Source organism: Fulmarus glacialis, unplaced genomic scaffold, assembly GCF_000690835.1.
Source record: "Fulmarus glacialis isolate BGI_N327 unplaced genomic scaffold, ASM69083v1 scaffold22787, whole genome shotgun sequence".
Lineage (NCBI taxonomy): Eukaryota > Metazoa > Chordata > Aves > Procellariiformes > Procellariidae > Fulmarus > Fulmarus glacialis.
In genome coordinates this window covers 4,088-24,279 of record NW_009224108.1, presented here as the reverse complement: position 1 = coordinate 24,279, position 20,192 = coordinate 4,088, and the positions used below count along the sequence as shown (strand labels likewise).

Sequence of the window (20,192 nt, the reverse complement as noted above, 5' to 3'; positions counted from 1 at the left end):
AAAATAACAAGGAGCCTAAGCTTCCAGCATCCTCCAGCTGCTCCTTCCCGCTCACATTTTTAATTCATCATGTACTCTGGGGTGGGTCTCAACTGTACAGCTCCTCTGTCTGCACACATCGGTTCCTGTAGGGTGCTGCTGGGGACAATGTCAGGCTGGGGAGGGGTGCTGCCACCAACTGTGAAAGCATGTCTTTGGCAGTGCAGTGGAGCCTCCAGGATGGTGCTGGGAAGGAAGAGAGAGCTTGAGCATCTCCTTCCAGCTGCGAAACCGAGGGCCCTGGGGATGCTGGAAAATGTTGAGAGAGGATTTTTGCTACAAGTGCAAGGAGACATGGGAGGGACTGATGGGGCAGAAGAGCTAAAATCTGAATGTTTTGGCTGTCTGTGTGCTGAACCAAGGCTCAACAGCTTTGATAAGCAGCAGAGATGCCATGCTACCTCTCAGGTAAGGCTGTTGTTTCAGGAAAGCTTGAAACCAGCACTGCCAGCAAAAGAAATAGTCACAGTTACCCTGTCTCCTGGGACCCGAATTCTGTGTCCCCTTCCACAGTGGCTGACACAGCGAGGAGGAAGAGGAGCCTGGTAGGGGCAGGACTGCTCTCACCAGGGGAGTAGGCACCAGCAGCGTCTCAGGGAAGCTTGAGCTGACTTTGAAGCCTCACGCTGTGTCCCTGGAGTTGTCTTTTCATCTGTCCAAAAGCTCTTGCCCTTCCTGTCGTGTCCATGCCGCGGTCATGCTGGCAGAGCACATACAGTGGACTGGGGTCATGAGTCGACTCAGGTCACAAGTGGTTTCCCGCCTTGGGGTCAGCTAGGAGCAGGACCCCGAGCAGGTTCACGGGTCCAGCTTACACCGTGACTCCAAAGCAGTTGTGGTGGTACAACCAGAGGTGATGGAGATGGCAGCAAGTGGGAAAGAGGGAGGAGATCCTGGACCGATGCCACAACTAACTCTAGGATATTGTTGGAAGTGCTCCCCAGATCTCTCCAGGCATCGAAACTCCTGTTAGACCCTGCAGAAGTACAACACAGCAGGGGGAGGCACTTATAGCTGCAGGGAAATGTGGAAATTTTTTTGAGTTTAACAGAGCCTGCAGCCATGCTGAGAACACAGTATCATGAGTAGGGTTTGAAAATAGCTGATTTAAGGTAAAAGGGTGCATTTTGTGCAAATACCTTTATCAGCAGCAGCACACACTGCGCACGCTAAGTACGTGCCCAGCTGAAATTGTACACATAACTTTGTGGTTTTATATACAAATACAATATAAGATCAGACTCTCAGAAAAAAATTACCTTAAAAAGAAAGAAGAAGAAGAAAGTGTGGGTGTTTTAAAAACAGTTGAGGTGGGTTGTGACCATTATCATCATTAGTTTTCAAGATAGTGCTAGAGAATCAATGTTAGTAAGATAAACAAAGCCAGCTATGGTAAGGCTGCAAACCATTTGCCTGCAAAGCAAACAAGGTGAAGCAGTTTGAATATTTCTTTTGGAGATAATTAAAACATCCTTGATATTTTTTACTGAGAGTACAGACAGATAATAGGTACCAGGAATCTAAAACATGAATATGAAACCTATAATCCAGGGCAATATATGATTTGTTGTATCATTTCATGGGATCTTCAGCTTTGTTATTTAGGGTGGGGAGAATAGGTAAAATCGGTGGTTCGTTCTTTCTTTCTTTCTTTCTCCTCTTTTCCTCTTTTCCTCTTTTCCTCTTTTCCTCTTTTCCTCTTTTCCTCTTTTCCTCTTTTCCTCTTTTTTCTGGGTTTTCTCTTTTTTCTGGGTTTTTCTGTTTTCTTGTTTTTTCTGTTTGTTTCCCTCCTCCATTTTCTTTGTGATAAAACTGGGTTGCTGCATGTTTACTTTGGGGTATCTGGAAATAGGGTGTAAAAATAACTTCTGCCTCATGTATTTCAAGTTACAACAGTAGGAGGAGTAGCCTTTGGTTTTAGTTAGAAACAGTCAGGATCAGTGTTGCACATGTGGGCCTCATCGACAGCAGATTAATTTGGTCTGCTTTAATGGCTGATGTTTGGTAGCTTCACAAATCTCAACTTCTCTGGACCCCTGGGGAGAGCACAGCCCCAGTCAGAAATGGCACCGTGACGGGATGAGGTAAAATGGAGCAACGCAGTGGTTGTATTCCACAACAAATATTATGGAGCACTTCAGTATTCCTGTTACCAAGAGATTTGGTGATAAAGATGGAACTTTTTGCAAACCCATGAAGGACAAGCTGTGTTTAGTGCAGACTGAAAATCACTAAAGCTCATGCAAATGGCTGTATTTTTGTTATCCTACCTAGTATTTTGGACCTGGATCTCCTGTTGCTCAAGGAACTGCTTTTAAGTTCTGGATCTCACACCACAGTATGGTGTAGGGGGAACAAATTTGTATTTCAAGTTATTGCAGGCTTTGGAATATTAAAACATGCCCAAGGGCAGGAATGTTAGTTGAAGTGGGCTGATAGGCTGAGCTTGTACAAAGTAATCAGTGTATTTCAATCTGTGAATCTAGAGATACGACTGAATGTGTTTGAATGTACACAGTCATCAGTGTTCCCACGAATGTCTCGTGCTCTGTGGGATAGCTGCAACAAGTGTAGTGCATATCCATTTAAATACAGCAAGTGTAAATTCTTCAGATTATTTTTATAGTGAAAATGATGTGGAGACTTCAGGCAACCTTTTCAAGACCTAGTATAAAAATATTAGCAATAAAAGAGGGAGGACTAAACAACCTCCCTCCGCATTGCTTATTGTAAGTGCAAACTTTTGATGAGGTGCTGTTTTATCCAAGGTGCAGGAAGTGGGCTAACCATCGAAGCCAGGGTATGCTTCATTAAATTGTGTTTGTATGCTCAGCAGAGAAGTGGATGCCCTTAAATTTTCTCATCTAAGTGGAAAGGAGTCCTCTTTTTTTTTTCTTCTTTGATTTGAGGCTTATTCCTTTTAAATTATCTGTGATCTACGTTCTCCCCCTTTAGGAAGAAAAAGGTTTCTATTTTGCATTTCTGTATTTAGAATATTACTGCTGCCAAAACCAGCAAAACTCCCACTTGTGGTCAGTGGGAGCAAGATCAGGCCCAGATCCTGACTGTAAATACTGTTAATAGAAGCATTGGCCCCCCTCTGTTATGCTTGTTAATTGAGTGTCTTTGTTTTGCAGCTATTGAGCTGCTACTAAGCCACTAAAATCAGCTCCCTGTATACCCTGTGCAGAAATAGGTTTTGAGTAGCAGATGCTGGCTGCCTAGGTATTACTTTGCCACGTTCCTGTATACTCCAAAATAATATCTTCAAGCAGGGTTTTCATCTTCATTTTAAAAAAAAAAAATTTAAAAAGACAAAAAGAAAAAAGAAGAGTTTATAAATAGGTAGTTGTCAAGTAAAATTTTCTTTTATTAAACATACATGTATGCATGTCTAGGCACTCCACTTGGTTTGATCCACAACTTGCAAGGTGTTTACCTCTTCAGCTTCAGCATATCTTCTAAAACTGTGCTGCTTGCTTAAAAAACAGGAATAAGGGGAGAGAAAGTAGCGTGAAGTATCCAGAAGACAACAGATGCAGTGAGCAGCTGGGGAGGGGAGGGAGAAGCCGCAGAATGAAACTCCACTCAGGATTGTAGTGAATAGAATTCAAACGGTAGTATTTTCTGCTCAACTATACAGATATTGCCCATTCTTATAAACTGCAATTTTTTCGACTAGCAGGAGCCATTGCGATTGTCTTGCCAGGCTTCCTGTACAATCTGGGTATAGAGTTTCAGAAAGTGATTCATGCATCCAGCCCAGTAATGCTGTTACTGAAATCCTTGGCAGAGGTGCCTGTCTCCCTTGGTGGTACCGTCCACTCTGGCTCCTATAAAAAGATCTCCTTCAACACGTAACTTGTAGTAAATAAAGTAGTAGTTAATACTGAAAACAATTAGCAGATATTGTCTCGTTTGGGATATTTTTGCAGTATCTGCTTGTTTACTTGTGATCAACTGTCATTTCTGTAGCTGATTATTTCAGTTCTAAGAAGTCTTGTTCTACCAAAGCAGCCACTCTTCACCGTACTGTTTACTGACTTATCTTCTTGAAAGAAGGCCTGTTTGTTTGACCACAATATTTTCCATTCTTCTTTTTCTCTGCATTATTTTTCCCCTTACCCATGTGGAATGATCTTTGTTGCAAAGCAAAGATAGTGCTATTGTCATATCTGGAACTGAAAGAAGCCTTTGAACCGTGGCCAGAGTCAGACCACGGTGGAAAAAGATGTCTCTCCAAAACAATATAACTGGCAAATCTCTGTGTAGATTTATAGTGTGATCTTACCATAATATGAGAACGCACTAACCTCCTATTGAACTCAGTGAGAGGAAATGACTAATGCAAGGAGATAGCTGATACAATATTTATATTGGACAAAAAATCTAAACTATCTTAAGCCAGTTCTGCAGCACGGGAAGTGGAGTCTTTATTCAGTTTCCTACAGAGATGTTATTAGACACTTTTTAATCAAATAATTTAATAGATAAACCTTTACCTTTGGCTACTGCCAAAGCGTTGTGTTTTATTTAAGCAGATTCTAGTTGTTTTGGTAGAGTGACACGCATTTTGCTTTGGATATGTGGGATGTGTGGGTATCGATATATGAAGGCTGGATGTTTCAGGACATTGAAAACCATGCTTAAGCTTAATTATAAGAATCTTCTTTGTGAGTATCTCTGAGTTTGGCAAAAATGCTTAGTAAAGGAGCTTCTTTATCCTTGGCTGCTTCTTAATTTCCTTAGCAAAGACACTTCTCTTCTTTGTGTTTTCAGTATCCACATCAGGTGCTGCTTTTTTTTTTTTTTTTTTTTTTTTGCTGTGGATGTAAACTCTGTTTTGCCAGTGCCACAGGACATTAGGCTTTTACCTACTGACTCAAACTCTTAATGTGTAAGAACCTTCACCACTAGTTTCTGTAATGGTGGGACAGACTGACACGTATGTTAAATAGTGTGAGAATGAAAAAGTGTCCACTGTGATTTTCTTTGATTTCTTTTTTTCCTAAAGTACTTTTCCCCCTTCATCCACAGCTGTCTATTTCCAGACCTTCCTGGGCTTTTTGGTTTTGCGTGTTAAGTTTATTTTCTTCCTATTCCTGGTGGCTATCTTGGTTTACAGAGCAGTTTGTTCCTTACTCATTGTTTTGTCTCCTTTGAGGAAATTGCCAGAGTTTCCATTAGCTTGTAATACTAATAGCTGTGACCTCCTTAGGTATCTGCCTGGTTAGAAGGGATTTTTTAATTTGTGGTAATGTAAATATGCTTTGCTTGCAGCCTACAAATTACTTGGATCAGATAAGGCAGACAGCAATCTAACCTTTCTGCGGCAAGCATAAACTTTAATTATGCTTATGCCATATAATGTAACAGAGGGGGTAAATTAGAGTTACTAATTTTTACTCTGTGAAGCTTTGTGCGTCCGCTTTATTGTTTCAGGTAAGTATGAAATAAATTTTCAGGGTGGGGGCTAGAAGTTATTCCAAAGGCACATGCAGTCAGAATTGAGAGGTGTCTGCATGGAAATCACAAGTTGCTGATTTTAATTATGCTTATGCCATATAATGTAACAGAGGGGGTAAATTAGAGTTACTAATTTTTACTCTGTGAAGCTTTGTGCGTCCGCTTTATTGTTTCAGGTAAGTATGAAATAAATTTTCAGGGTGGGGGCTAGAAGTTATTCCAAAGGCACATGCAGTCAGAATTGAGAGGTGTCTGCATGGAAATCACAAGTTGCTGATTAAAAAGCTGATCTGTCTAAATCTGCTGCGCGTAACCAAGTTGCAATTGAATAGGTATCTCCTTTTGGCCCTGAGACAAGATGCTGAGCCAGATGGACTTTTAGCCTGACACAGTGCAGACATTTTTGAGACTGATGTTCAGAAAACTCATCACTTAGCTTGTTGAGGCCACTCCAAATATGCTGATATTGGCCCAACTTAGACTCTTCTGTTTCTTATTTGCAGGATGAATCAACAGGAGAGATCACCTTCTACATGAAGGGGGCTGATGTGGTGATGGCTGGGATCGTGCAGTACAACGACTGGCTGGAAGAGGAGGTATGGGGCCGTCTCTCCTACGTACGGAGGGTTTCTCATGCGAGTGCTTTTCTCCTTCCAGGGCAATGCGTGATAAAGCTTGTCAATGTGGCAGAGTGGACATAACTGCTAAAACATCTGAGAGCCAGAAGGTCACTGATCTTGGCAATTCATTGGATTAGTCTTCAGTCAAATATATATGCAGTAACAAGGAAGTTAGGTGGCAAGTTTAACATATTTAGTGCAGAATAAGTCCTGTAGATAAAATGGATTTTGGTCAAAACTGATTGCCACTCAAGATCACCAAATTTGTCCTCGGCTTGATCCTGTGTTTGGATTTATTTTAGACTGAAAGGTCTAATTTCAAAACTACATTTGGCAGCTTTGTACTGGGATATGTTTGTCAGGTTAGTAGTAATGTTGACACAGAGTTCATAGCAGGGGCTTCATTACTGATTCTCCCCACCCCCAAACCCTGGTGTTCAAAGAAATAATAATACCTTGGTCTTATTTTAAAGAGTTTATGGCTAAAGGTGTAAAGTCTGTAAATCAAAGGCTTGTGTCCTTTTACTTAGAGACAGAAAAAATGAAATCAATGGGGTTGGTTTTGCCACACTGGTATAGCAGAGAGGACATTTTTGTTTCTGATCACTGGGATAGATTACAAACCATTGCAGATCTCCTTTTTTTCCTCTCGGGTTTATCATGCACTTTATCAGATGTTATAGACTTACTGGGGTTGCTCAAATGGGACGGTTATTTTCTTAACCTGCTATCTTACATTGCCATCTCTGCAATGCTGTGCATAAATCATCTTACTTGAGATGCAGTTTATGGTTTACAACGTGATACTTCTTTTCAGTGTGGTAACATGGCTCGGGAAGGCCTGAGGGTTCTTGTCGTAGCCAAGAAGTCTCTGACAGAAGAGCAGTATCAAGACTTTGAAGTAAGTTTTTATTTTTTTTTTTTCTTTGTTTTTAAACAAACCATCACTGAAGTGATTCTAACAGACCTCTTGTGGTAATGCCGCCTCTCATCTCCCTACTCCTTCTGCTGGAATTGTCATTCTTCAATGTCTTGCAGTTCTTTTAATCAAAGTGGCTTTTTAAGTGATGTGTATGGAACTGGATCCCAGCCAGGACCCTCCAAAACAGTTCCTGAATCCTGCCTTACAATCTTTTATGGTTATAAATTCTGCAAATATTCATCATTTGTTAGACGAGTTGTGTTTGTGTGGGGAAATGTTGGCTTTTAATTTTCATTGTTGCATTCCGACATCCAGGGAAACAACAAACACCAGAACATAACCCAGCCAGGCTTCATGGAAACATAGGCTTCATGCATGGGGTTTGTTAGATGGGTCTCTACACACAGCACTAATTTTCTTACCCCAGGCAGGCAAAACGTGAAGGAGAACTGTTCAGTTAAATGCAGAGGTGAGACGGTGGAAATGTTTAGGATTCGCTCTTGCCCTCGTTTGTTCATCGCAGAAGCCATGGTTAGGTCTGTGGTGCAAGGGATTCGCTTCCAGGCTTTCTGCAGGTGTCACTTCAGCAGCTGCTGTGCATTTGTGTGCACAAGGACACACTGTGCATGGTGCTGCCTGGCTGGCACAGGGCAGGAACAAAATGACAAAAACTTCCTGAAATATTTTCTGCCTTATTCTATAACATGCACCTTGTGTTCACAAGCCATTACAGGTGGCATCCCTGAATGACAGTTAACAGAGGGAGGTTAACTGGTTAACCCTCATGCTGATTAACCCTCTATTCCACAAAAACGCAGACTGGCTGTGTGAGTGTCTGTGGCTGTGTCTGCTCTGTCCTCAGGCACGCTACGTCCAGGCAAAGCTAAGCGTGCACGACCGCTCCCTGAAGGTAGCCACAGTCATTGAGAGCCTGGAAATGGAGATGGAGCTGCTGTGTCTCACGGGCGTGGAGGATCAGCTGCAGACGGATGTCAGACCCACTCTGGAGACGCTGAGAAATGCTGGCATTAAGGTCTGCCTAACCTAATGTTACTTCTAGCAGGAGCACGTAGATCCTCTGGAGTATGTGGCATTGTCCTACAGACAGTAAATTAAGACAGTTTGGGTCCCTGTCAAGGTAAATGTTTCACCAGGTGCCCTTTGCGAGTGGGAACAGTGGACTGGCCGATGCATTTTAAACATCACTTTGGGAACAGAACATGCTGGAAGTAGTAAATGTTAACTAAATACGTGAAAGCATGTCACCTTTTGTGCTTTTCTTCCCCTAACATGCTCTGGTTCCTTCTGCAGAGAAACCGAGTGTGTAGGCAGGAGAGTAGCTACAGGAGACTTTGGGGCAATTGTTTCTGATCACTGGGATAGTGAAACAAGACTGGTTTGGATGTGTTTGGTCTCTGGTGCACAAACTCTCGTGCTGGGGCTGAAGCACTGGGCTGTGAATATACATGTTTTCAGTAGCCACTAGAGGGGGTCTGAGCCAAGAGAATCAGGGACTGGACATTTTTTTTCCAGCTTTCTGGGCTCCAGCATCTGAGGCACAGACACCTACGGCCCGAGCTGTGCTCAGCGGTGAGGGAAGCGGCGTGATGCCTGCTTAGTTTCTCTCCTGAAAACTTGTCAGTCAGATCCCAGACTTGCAAAAGGAAAAAAAACCAATGGACTAAACATTCAGATTTGGGCAAGAAAAGTAGGTAAAAGGTTCTGGTTGTGGTTTCTCTGCTTTAAGTAACAAAGTGAGCAAACATCTTGAGCCATGCTGTGAATCCAAAGCCAGGGCTGTGTGTTTGGGATTTAGGTAGGAAGTGGAATTCAAGGCTTGGGACAGGCTTTCAAAAGTACTTTCTGTTTGGAGCCATCCCTGTAAACAACAGGGACTTCAGCAGAGAAGAGACATGAGCAGAATCAGACAAAGCTCCTTAGCAGCATTGTGGCTTTCTCCCCCTGCAGCATAGTCCAGGCCAGTTATTCCAAAGCAGTTTCATTTTTTTTCTCTTCACCTTGGCTGGAGTTGGTGTCGGGGTATGGAGTGTGTCGTCGCACAGCGAGTGCAGCACTTCTGAGCACTCCTTGCAATGGTATGTTCATTAGGGTATTGCATGCAAGAAGTAAATCAAGAGCAAAGGCAGTCTTGTAATTCATTACAGGGACCATCTTGTTAAGATCAAATCTTTTTCCAACCTCAGATTATTAAACAAATAAGTGAGTCTTTGTGTGTTTTTTGGGTTTTGTTTTTTGAAAGTTTCATTAAATATTCTTGGGCGGTGTCTTGAAAGAATAAAAACACCAGTGGAAAAAACAAAACAAACTCTGATATATTTACACTGTTGAGGGAATTCCCTGCCAGATTATAACAAGGTATTGCTGCTGAGTATTGCTGCTGACATTGCTTTCTAATGCCCGCCCCCCCACCAGCACAAAATAAAAGGAGCAGTGTATGTATAAAAAAAAAAAAAACTGAAAAAAAAAAAACCCAACCAACTTAGTCTGTTCCAGACGCACACATCAGCAGTGAGCTAACCCCAGTTGCATCATCCACATTTCAGGCTGGGCCATAAGGGATCTTTCTGCAGCAAGGCCTGCTTATTTCAGCGTACGAGAAATAGCTGGGGTGGGACACATTAACACACGCGTACACATTCTTTAGCTTGCATTTTGTGGGTTTATCAGCAGAATCTTGAAATATTGCAGGTGGGAAAAATGTTATACATGGTTTGTAACTTCTTTTGTGTTTCAGCCTCTTTAAAAGTTTTGCTTTCTTTCATCTGTGAGAATTTTCTTGTATGTTTTAAAATAGGTCTTTTTTAGAAAAATAATTTGTATATATATTCTAACAGTCCTTTTTATATGCCTGAACTGGCAGGTGGTACTTCTAGATGTCCTGCAGACATGGTTGTTAAGTTTTGTATTTAATACATTAAATATTTGAATTTTAGGTGTGGATGCTGACAGGGGATAAGTTAGAGACAGCCACGTGTACAGCCAAGAACGCACATTTGGTGACACGGACACAGGACATCCATATATTCAGACTAGTGAGTAACACCCATCTTCCCCTCTCTCAAGGCTTGTTCGGGACCCCAGATTCTGGAACAGGAGGTGTGCTGAGATCACAACTGTTTTCCAGTAGTAGACCCAGAATATTTTTATTCTTTTGACCCAGCTTTCTATCCCCTGAGCTTTTGTTTATCTGACTGTGTGCTCTGGATAACTCAGTGTGCTGCCTGTCCGTATTACTTTTGCTCCCTCTGAGACTTGTTTGTTTTTTCACCCCAATGAAGCAAACCCTTCCTCAGTTGCCATCTTTTTCCCCAGGTGACTAACCGTGGAGAAGCCCATCTAGAGCTGAACGCCTTCCGTCGGAAACACGACTGTGCTCTTGTTATTTCTGGTGACTCGCTGGAGGTAGGCTCCAAATGCCTCAGGCTGTTCAGGGGCAGCCCCAAAACACTGTGGCTGAATTGGGATTTTTTTTTTTTTAAAAAGAAACTTTCATAGCGCAAACGTCGGTGACACTTCTGATCTCCGTAAATTAGGTGTGTCTGAAATACTATGAGTATGAGTTCATGGAGCTGGCTTGCCAGTGCCCTGCCGTTGTGTGCTGCAGATGCGCTCCGACGCAGAAGGCCCAGATCGTGCGATTGCTCCAGGAAAGGACCGGCAAACTCACCTGTGCAGTAGGTAAGGGACTAGTTAGGGAGGAGTGACCATGTAGGTTGGTGTCTTTATTTTTTCTTCTTTCGAGTGAATGGTCCCGTGTCATCTCATAACACCTGGAAATGCTGAGTTAGGGAACAGTGTTTTTGTGGGATGATTGATAAAATGAAATTTTGCATATGGAAACTTCAGTGACAAACTACTCATAAATATTTGGGGTGGTATCTTTGCAAAACAGAGCTTGAACACGATCAGATAAAGTGCCATTGTTAACCTGTGAGCTTTATTTCAGCATTGTAGGTATAATGGTATGCCTGCAAGTCAGATAAAGTGGTCAGTGACCTTGAATTCCTGTGTGTCTGTAACAAAACTTCTTAAAGAATTTAAATTCCCAATTTCTATTTCAAATTATGCTTTTGTGGATAGGATTCAGTGTTTCTTCTAGTATTACAGTCTGGTGCAGATGCCTTTGGTGGGGTTGCAAGTTGCCTCTGTTGCTTAACTACCAATGTCGTTTGTCCTCTGACCTGCAGGTGATGGAGGGAATGATGTTAGCATGATTCAGGAGGCTGATTGTGGTGTTGGAGTTGAAGGAAAGGTGGGATTACCTCATGTTTAATAAGACTTCCTATGGCAATTCAGAAGCTAGTTTGCAACTAACTCTTACATGAATCCTCAGAAATTTGTGCAAGAAATTGAGAAGCTTTTACAAGAATAATCATCAGACCAATAGCCTTATCATGAAAAATAATTTGCTGGAAAAAAGACTACTGTTTAACAGAGCTCAAGTTCATTATTTGATTCTTGGCAGATTCCCTGAATTTGTTATCATGGTTAGTTTTGGGGTTTTTAAATCATGCATAAATGCTCCAAATGCTGGAGTTGTAATTACTCTGATAACATACACCCTACATGTACAATTAAAAACTGATTATATTAGTTTAGAAAGCAAACTCTGGGTTAGAGCTCTGGTTCCTGCATATGGAGCTGCTTGGAGCGACAAGACTGGATTTGGCGGCAGCGGAAAGACTCTGCTTGCAGTGAGCCAAAACATTAAAATTGAGTGAACTTTTGAGACTGAAAATTTGTGTTCAAAACTGACTTGATATGAGTGTCACGTTAACATGCGTGTTGTGAATCATAATCCAGAGGGTTGCTTAGAATTGGAGGCCAGGGTTCAAATGGGAATTCTCATATTTTTGCTCTTTGCTTAAAAGCCACGGTGGAAGGCAGAAGTGCTGAGGTAATACTCTTCCCCACCTAATGTATTGCAAATTTTCTTGGAAATTCTGTTAGTGATAACTAAATAATAATACGATATTTCTTTGTTTCCAAAGATGAAATGATCTCACTATGCTTTTACTTGCTGTTGTACACAGGAAGGAAAACAGGCATCACTTGCAGCCGATTTCTCTATCACTCAGTTTAAACATCTGGGTCGTTTACTAATGGTGCATGGAAGGAACAGTTACAAACGGTCTGCAGCCCTCAGTCAGTTTGTAATCCACAGGAGCTTGTGCATCAGTACCATGCAGGTAAATGGACTGTCATGAGGGCTTTTCCAGCAGAGAGGTGAAAAAGCAAAATCACAAAATAGAGGTTCTGCATTTCATTTTGGATGCAACTATTTCTTCTTCTCAAAATTTTCATGGGTTGGAACTTGAGGTTGTTAGTTGGGTATGAAAACACATAAGAAAGTTCCTGGTATTGGACAAATATTAGCAGCTTCTCCAAAATTGGACAAACAATAGTCTACTTAGAAAACACTGCTGTGATGCAGCATGTCTTTGCTATCATTTAGTAATGCTAGGAAATACTGAAAATCTGAAGCAGGGCACTGCTCTTAAGTAAGGTCTCTGCTGAGTAAATGCACTTCTTTTCAGGTGTGTTTTTAAGTAAGGCCTTCCAATAGTGAGACCAAAGTTAAGCAAATGAAGAGGACCTGGCTCAGGCCCTGGTGAGGTTACTGAAAGCTCGGTCTGGCATGCTGTGGAGCATTTGTAGGAGCCGTGCTGCAAAGGCTGCTGAAGCACATATTAACCTTCCCAAGTGCTCAGCAGCTTGCTGCAGCAACCTGGAGGCGGCCTGTTCCTCTCCATTTCAAAGGGAACCTTAGAAACGGATTTGGTATTCACAAAATTTACATTGTTCATGTGTGCTGAGCCTCAGTGTAACAAAAATGCAATTGCCAGTTGGCAGGGAGAGTTGAAAGAGCTTTTAAGAGTTGATTAGCCAAATTCCGTTCTTAGCTGTGGTGACTTCAGTGACAGTTACGGTTAAGGACAGAGGTTACTCTTTGGGAGCTGCATTTCCATGCCATAGTGTGCTGATACATTCCTTAAAAATACTAAGTTTTTTTGAAGTAAAATACTTGATATTTTTGAGAAGGCTGGTTCCGCCCTCTCCCTTTTTTAGAATAAACACGTTGGAGAGGGATGCATAGAGACAAAAGGTTCAAACTCAGGGGACAGTCTAGCTTGCTCTGCAGCTAAAAACAGGAACAGAAAACAAACCCATAACTTCTGACAAATAAAAGAAAAATTAATCTTGAACTCTTTGGAGCTTGTATTAGTGAGTGTTAACTCTTTACATTGTGAAGGCATCATCCGGGCTTAAATGAGCATGCACCTGTCCTTCACAACATCTGGATGGCTTTGATCAAACCAGTGGACTTCGGAGGAAACTCTTTATGTTCTTTTCTGTGGAACTACATTACAAAAAGTTTTCCAAGTCCAGCTCTCCAGCGTTTGCTATTAAACATAGCTTTCATCCAAGATTTGCGTAGGAATAAAAAGGGTTGATGTTACATTCTTCTGTCTTCATTTCAGGAATTTGGAGAACCCATTGCAAGTACATTCCAGTTTGGACAGAGTATATTTTTAAGCTGTTACTTTTACTGCAGTATCTAATGCCTGAAAAGCTTATTTCTTTTCTTTTTTAGGCTGTTTTTTCATCAGTATTTTACTTTGCTTCAGTTCCTCTCTACCAAGGCTTTCTCATCATTGGGTAAGAGCTCACTTTTTACTAATAGTGTGGAAAACCTGTGCATAATGAATAGATTTGGGCTAATTAACATGCAAGCATGCACATCTCCACTCTGCATGTTTCACAACACTGCTTCAGAAGATGGATGTGATCCTTGTCCCCTTTCCGCTCCTCTGCGCTAAGCAAAGCCACCGAGGCAGCACAAGTACTTCTAGAAGCCTTTCCAAAAGGACAGTTTGTCACATTCAGAACATGAGAAGCAAGCCATCCTCCAAGAAGCACTCCTTCGATCCTAGTAAAAAGCAGAGGGACAGTCGTTACGCTCTGGTGTCAGCTCTTGACAGTGTCAGAAAGGGCAGACAACCCAACCTCTTTAACAGGGGGAATCAGTTCCTGTCTAAAATATACTGTGATTGCACTTGTAATCCCATGACTTTATAGACTTTCGAGTACTTAATTAAAAAACAAACAGCAAATTCATCTCCATTGCCTTTTGATGCAAACAGGATCAAGCCTGAACTGTAGAGCCAAACTTTGGGGTGGGGACAGGTCTGTCCTTGGCTCCATTAATAACCCTATAACACCAGTTGCAATACTTGAACCAATCATCTGTGTATGAGTGTTTCTAATCAAAAGCTATTCAAAAAGCAAATCCTACAGGTTTTTCCTACATGCAAAACTCTGGTGTGTTCCATTTGCAAGTTTTTATAATATGTATATCATTTGGCACTTCAAGAATACTGTATTTCTTTCTGAAGAATAGCATTTCTGTTTGCTCATCTACACCTTAGATAATATACTGGTTCTGCCTTCTTCCCAGGTACTCTACAATTTACACAATGTTTCCAGTGTTTTCTCTAGTCCTGGACAAGGATGTTAAATCTGAAGTTGCAATGTTGTACCCAGAGCTCTACAAAGATCTTCTTAAGGTGTGGGAGACTCTTGTTTGTCTGTTTTGGTTTAAGGCAAGATCCCTGTCTTGATTTGAAACTCTCTAAATGTGTAAAGTCAAATACATTATCAGCAGATACAGAACTTTATCATGCATTTTCAAGCAAAATTGTTTTAAAGGCAAATTTGAATTAACAGATGCAACCAGATTTCCTGGCAGTTTGTTATTGAATGCTACATGAAATGCAATTTATTAAAAACGACTGGGGAAATAGAAGTTCCATTCTGTGGGAAATTCTAAGGATTTAATGTTACTGATTTGTTCCAAAATAAAGGGGAAAGAGAAATTGTCGGAGATTTGGCACTATCCTGAAGCCAAAAAAGGGGATGGCGGGAAGGGATATGCTCATTTGATGGAGGGAGGAGGTTATCACGTAGTTTTGTGAATAGAAATTTGCCTTGAGGATGATCTGAAGGGACCTAAAGGTTTGGTTGCTGTGCCATTTTTGTAGCTTTAGCATGAAAGTCAGGTCCTTCTCCTTAGACAAAGAAAACTTTATTTGATATTTACCGTAGAAATATCAGGAAGGTAAATCTTGTCTTAGGTTCCTTCTTTTTTTTTTTTTTTTTTTTTTTTTATTTCCTGGAAAATTTTTTTAATAACTGGGGTATGCAGACTGGGAACATCCTTCTTAATTGAAGGAAAGGGTGGACTGAGTCTTCAACAGATCCTTTCCCTCAAGGATTTCTGTTAAACAGATACTCTCAGAAGCAAAGCCTGTTTTTCCAACAGCCTGAATAAGTCTCCATCTGGTTTCACTTGTATGTTGTCTCTTATGTCATAAACCACTAATTCTCCAACCATCCTTAGGCCTGGTCTAAACATAGGATTTTTTTGTACTGGTATAGCTGTGTTGGCTGGAGATGCTTTTTAAAAAAACTATCTGCCTTCAATATGATGGTGATTTGTGTGTGTGTGTGTGTCTAGAAATATAATATTAATATATTCATATATGTGTGTATACACACATCTTATATTCACAGTACAATGACTAAACTCATGAGACATCTTTGCATTGAATTAATCGTGTGTGCAGTAAGGAAGAGGTTGTACTGTACTGTGCAAGCAGTGAGCTTCCACAGTCCCAGGCCTCCTCCTTCGTGCATCATGAAAAATGAGAATAAAGAGGTAGTACCTTGGGGTTGGTTGATTTGCTTTGTTTTCTTTCCAAATAACCTTCAAATTCTCTTTTATTAATTGCTGGGTTGATCTGTAAGTGAATGTTCATAAAAGAAAACCCAATGGAGCTTTGTCTTTTTTTTCTTTCCCCTCCCTAGGGACGACCGTTATCATACAAAACATTTTTAATATGGGTCTTAATAAGCATCTATCAAGGTAAGAAATCAACTTCTGCTTGTGCCTTTAGATGTTTCAATGAGTACAGAATATCTAATTTTTTGTATTGCAGGAAGTTAAATAAGGCATGAAGTGAATTTAGCAATGCATCCTTGGGATAATGAATAAATACTTTTTTTGTCTCGAAAAATGTTGGCAGCATTACCAAAGGAAGAAATTATCTAAAACTAAATATTGGCAGCAACTGGTCAACCCTGTTGTAGGCAATGATGTAGAAGTTCAAAGCATTGTGCCTCTTCCCATTGGGACCATGCTTTGTAATTTTGTGCAAGTTCCCTTCAGTGCTTTAATTGCTCCATCTGTAAAGTAGAGTTTGTGACTCTTCCCTTCTTTTGAGAAAGGTTTTCAAACCTGTAGATTATACAGGTTATTTAGTTAGCATGCAAAATACAGAATCTGAGCTTTATGTATTTTATCTAAACCCTGTCTATGAGAAGTGGCAATAGTTCTGGTTACTTCATAGCCATCTGTAATGAAGGACTAGCGTAGAGCTCAGGTTCTTGATCATATCCCATACACTCCAATTAGACTGCTAAAACAGTTAAGCAAACGCCTTAATTACAATGCATCTATTTTCCAAAAGTGGATGTAGTAATTGGGGTATATGTCTAAGAAGGTCTTTTCTTTCAGTTTGTCTTTTTTTATCAAGTAACCTCAAACTCAAATACTTTCTGTAAGTGTTAATCAGGGAATCATGGAAAACATGTAAATAATGTGGAGCTATAAAGCTAAAATGGCAGTATGATTCTGTGACAAAATTTCTTGTTTTCCAAAACTTCTTTATCAGCAAGATTCAGAATAAATGTGCCAAAATAAGCAGCTAATTCTTATTGATTTAATCGATATTACCATCCTCAGGAGGCAGTGAAACTAAGAATATAAAAGCTCTCTTGGCGTTATCTTACGAATTCTAATACGGTAGAACCCTACGACAAGGATAATCGTCTTCTGATGCTGTATAAATATGATGGCAAAGCCAAGGCATTTGTAGAAAACTCACAAGTGGTGGAAAGCTAAAGCCAGAGGGTGATGCATTGAGGGAAAGATTTCTTCTTGAGCTAAGACCACTATCTGGTTACAATATTTGGTTAAAGTGACTTCACTTCTGATGTGCTAAATAACTAGAAAACAGCAGGCCAAACAATTGGGCTAGTTGCTAGCAGAGATGAGCGTGACTGAAAACTTGAGCAGTCCTAAATTTTGGAAAGTTCACAGCTGGATTTGAACTTTGTGGCTCGAGCTCTAGTCACTTGCAGGTTTTCCCTTCCGAAACTAGCCTAGTGTGATGGATGTTGGTGTGGATTACTCATGCTGCTAACATGAGTTATTTGTGCAGGTGGCTGTGCGGGGCGTTGTGAACATTCCCTGGCTAGCCAAATAGGAGCACGAAACAATGCATCATTAACAGTGCTTTAACGTGTACTCCTTTTAGGGGAAAGTGTAAAGGGGAGAGATCTTGGCCGAAGTAGTGCAGAGAGAGGCTATCTTGTATCCACTGAACTTTTCAACACCTTGCTTCCATCTGGGCACTGAGGCAATGCAGTAGGTTTTAGAAATATTTGATATCTTTCAGCTTCTGAGTAGTGACCAGCTGCTTTTCTGGGAAGATAGAGTTTTGTGATGTTAGAAATCTCCAGTTGCCAAAATAGCGTATGTTAATTTCCTATCTCCATGTGTCTATGAATATGATAGACTGTTATAAAAGTCTAGGCACCTCTGCTGTAACTTTTCCCTATCTTCTCATCAGTTCTGTCTCCTAAATAGTAACTGATTCATTGTCATTACATTCATCAGGTTTCATGAAAAACAGTCTCAAGACATGACTATGTTTCAGCCTTTCCAAGACCTAGCAGGTTTTAGAGCTTAGACTGGTGTTTAAATAAAATAGCCAAATGTTCCATTCCCTTGCAGGTAGCATCATCATGTATGGAGCACTCCTCCTCTTTGAATCTGAATTTGTCCACATTGTCGCCATTTCCTTCACGTCCTTGATTCTCACCGAGTTACTGATGGTGGCGTTGACGATCCAGACGTGGCACTGGCTCATGATAGTGGCTGAGCTGCTTAGTCTCTCCTGCTACATTGCTTCTCTGGTCTTCTTACATGAGTTTATTGGTAAGGTTGAATGCCTTTGCTCCAATCAGTTGGTTTATGACCTAAATAGTAACAGGACTGTAAGGACATGAATTGAGTTTAAAGGCTGTTGGTGAAGGCAGCATAATTACAATGTCGGTGGCTCTGACCAGAATAAACTCTATTTGATTTGAAGGCACCTGAAAGATGTTTTATGGTTCCTTCTCCTAGCAAAACGCTAGAGGAGGTAAAGGTGGTCGGTAAACTGCACACTGCTCAATGAATCTCATCCTCACTTTCAGAGCTCCACCACGCATCAGCTGTCATGTAATAGTGGTCTTTATTTCCGTATGAGAAATGAACTTGAGACTAAAAATTTGATCCTCTATTGTTGGGTTGAAAGATTTCATCTTTTAACTGGGTGAAGTAGCTGCCTCCTAAAACTTGCCTTATTTTATCTGCTTCATTGGGACAGTGGGGCCCTTCTTTTGTGGGTTTGGGGGTTTTTTTTGGTTGTTTTCTTTGTTGTTGTTTGGGGGGGCGGGGTCCTGCTTTTTTTTTCCTGGAACAGAGCTAATCTTTTTCCCTGGCTAAAGGAAAAAAGGTGAGGAATTCCAGATTCCCCCAGTAGCTGTCTAGTTGCAAATATCAGATCCGTAGGGTTTGTTCCAGTGTTCGTTCGGGAACCACAAGATGTCACTACTTCTTCCATAAAGCTCTTTGCTAACTCTGAAGACAATGAGGATAACTTCCCAATGGGCTAGATCTGTATCTCTTGCATATGGGTATGCCAGCTCCATTTTGAACGATGCTTCAACTATTTTTGTAATGATTCTGAGATACTATAACTGAGTCAAGAGATGCATTTGCTGGACTACCAGCAAGATAGCAGAGGGCAGCTTCCAGAGTCAGAAGAAAAGTAGTCCATTTAAAGGAAGCTTAGTATTGCCAGGAGATGGATAGCCCTGTTTCACATGGGGTACGTATGGGCACTTGCCTGTGAGGAGTTGCATGCCTTACTGAAATGTGCTGTGTAGAAAGCTGTATCTTCGGAAGAGAAGGGCAGAAGAATGAGGTACCAGGGATCATATAGCTTTAAACTTGCGTGTCGAGAAGTTGAGGCTGTTTAAGAAGCGTTGGTAGATTGAATTGCTTTTCTGCACCTCTTCCCAGAGCATACTTCCCATTTCATTGACTCTGTGCTCTTTTCTTTCTACAGATGTTTACTTCATTGCAACTTTGTCGTTCTTGTGGAAAGTCACCGTCATCACTCTGGTGAGCTGCCTTCCCCTCTACGTCCTGAAGTACCTGAGACGAAGGTTTTCTCCCCCAAGCTATTCGAAGCTCACATCCTAGGGCTGCTCTCCTTGCACACCAGAGACAAATATTGCACATAGCTGAGAGACAAAATCATGTAGTTGTTACTATAACGAATACGTCCGATATTTGCATAAGGATCATGTGGTAATCTCTATTACATGCTGCTTTATTGAAAAAAGACTTCACAACTGCTGTGAACAGAAACCTAACGATAAAAGGGAATTTTTTTGAGGGTGGAGACACTTGTTAGTTCATCCAGTTCTTGTCACGTTTCTTCAACTTAACTGGGGTCAAATGCATGTAACTGCAATGACGATGGATTTCTCATGGATGGTTAAAAGTATCTGAAAGCTGCTAACTGACCTTGGAATTTACATTTGACAAATTTAAGTTACTTTTTAAGTATCTGTGCTGTTCCTTGCATTGTGTTATGTTGTTTTATATTATTTATCTTTTTGATTCAAGTAGTTACATTCTTTTTACATCTTGGAAATCCCTTAATGTAGGTGATGCAATATGCTGCTGACAGCTGATTCCTGATTTATGGCATGCTTTTTCCATAATGGGGCTCCAGCATGTCGGATCTACACACACTTGAGAATCTGAGCGTGTTTGAAACTTTCCTTCAGTTGAAATGTGGTCACCCTAGTGATTTTGGAGGTATCCAGTCATTGATAAATACAAAGAAATGTAGTCCAAAATTAAGAAATTCAGTTTTGTTTAGTTTATGTGCTTCCTGTTAAAAGGAGCTTGTGACATAATAGCTTTACTCTGTATTTATTTG

General features: G+C 40.9%; 1 protein-coding gene across 1 annotated transcript in view; it reads left to right on the top strand.

The window, feature by feature from the left end:
- The window catches only part of ATP9A (ATPase, class II, type 9A), a gene marked incomplete at its 5' end in the record, with an annotated part of 49,301 nt that extends 29,857 nt beyond the window's left edge, over positions 1–19,444 (top strand). The window contains 13 exons of the mRNA XM_009582054.1: positions 6,009–6,101; positions 6,943–7,026; positions 7,910–8,080; positions 10,002–10,100; positions 10,381–10,470; positions 10,602–10,746; positions 11,256–11,320; positions 12,102–12,257; positions 13,664–13,728; positions 14,528–14,636; positions 15,937–15,994; positions 17,927–18,130; positions 19,308–19,444. Of these exons, the coding sequence (XP_009580349.1) occupies positions 6,009–6,101; positions 6,943–7,026; positions 7,910–8,080; positions 10,002–10,100; positions 10,381–10,470; positions 10,602–10,746; positions 11,256–11,320; positions 12,102–12,257; positions 13,664–13,728; positions 14,528–14,636; positions 15,937–15,994; positions 17,927–18,130; positions 19,308–19,444 (1,476 nt within the window). The remainder of the gene's footprint in view (positions 1–6,008; positions 6,102–6,942; positions 7,027–7,909; positions 8,081–10,001; positions 10,101–10,380; positions 10,471–10,601; positions 10,747–11,255; positions 11,321–12,101; positions 12,258–13,663; positions 13,729–14,527; positions 14,637–15,936; positions 15,995–17,926; positions 18,131–19,307) is intronic.
- Between the last annotated feature and the right edge of the window lie 748 nt (positions 19,445–20,192).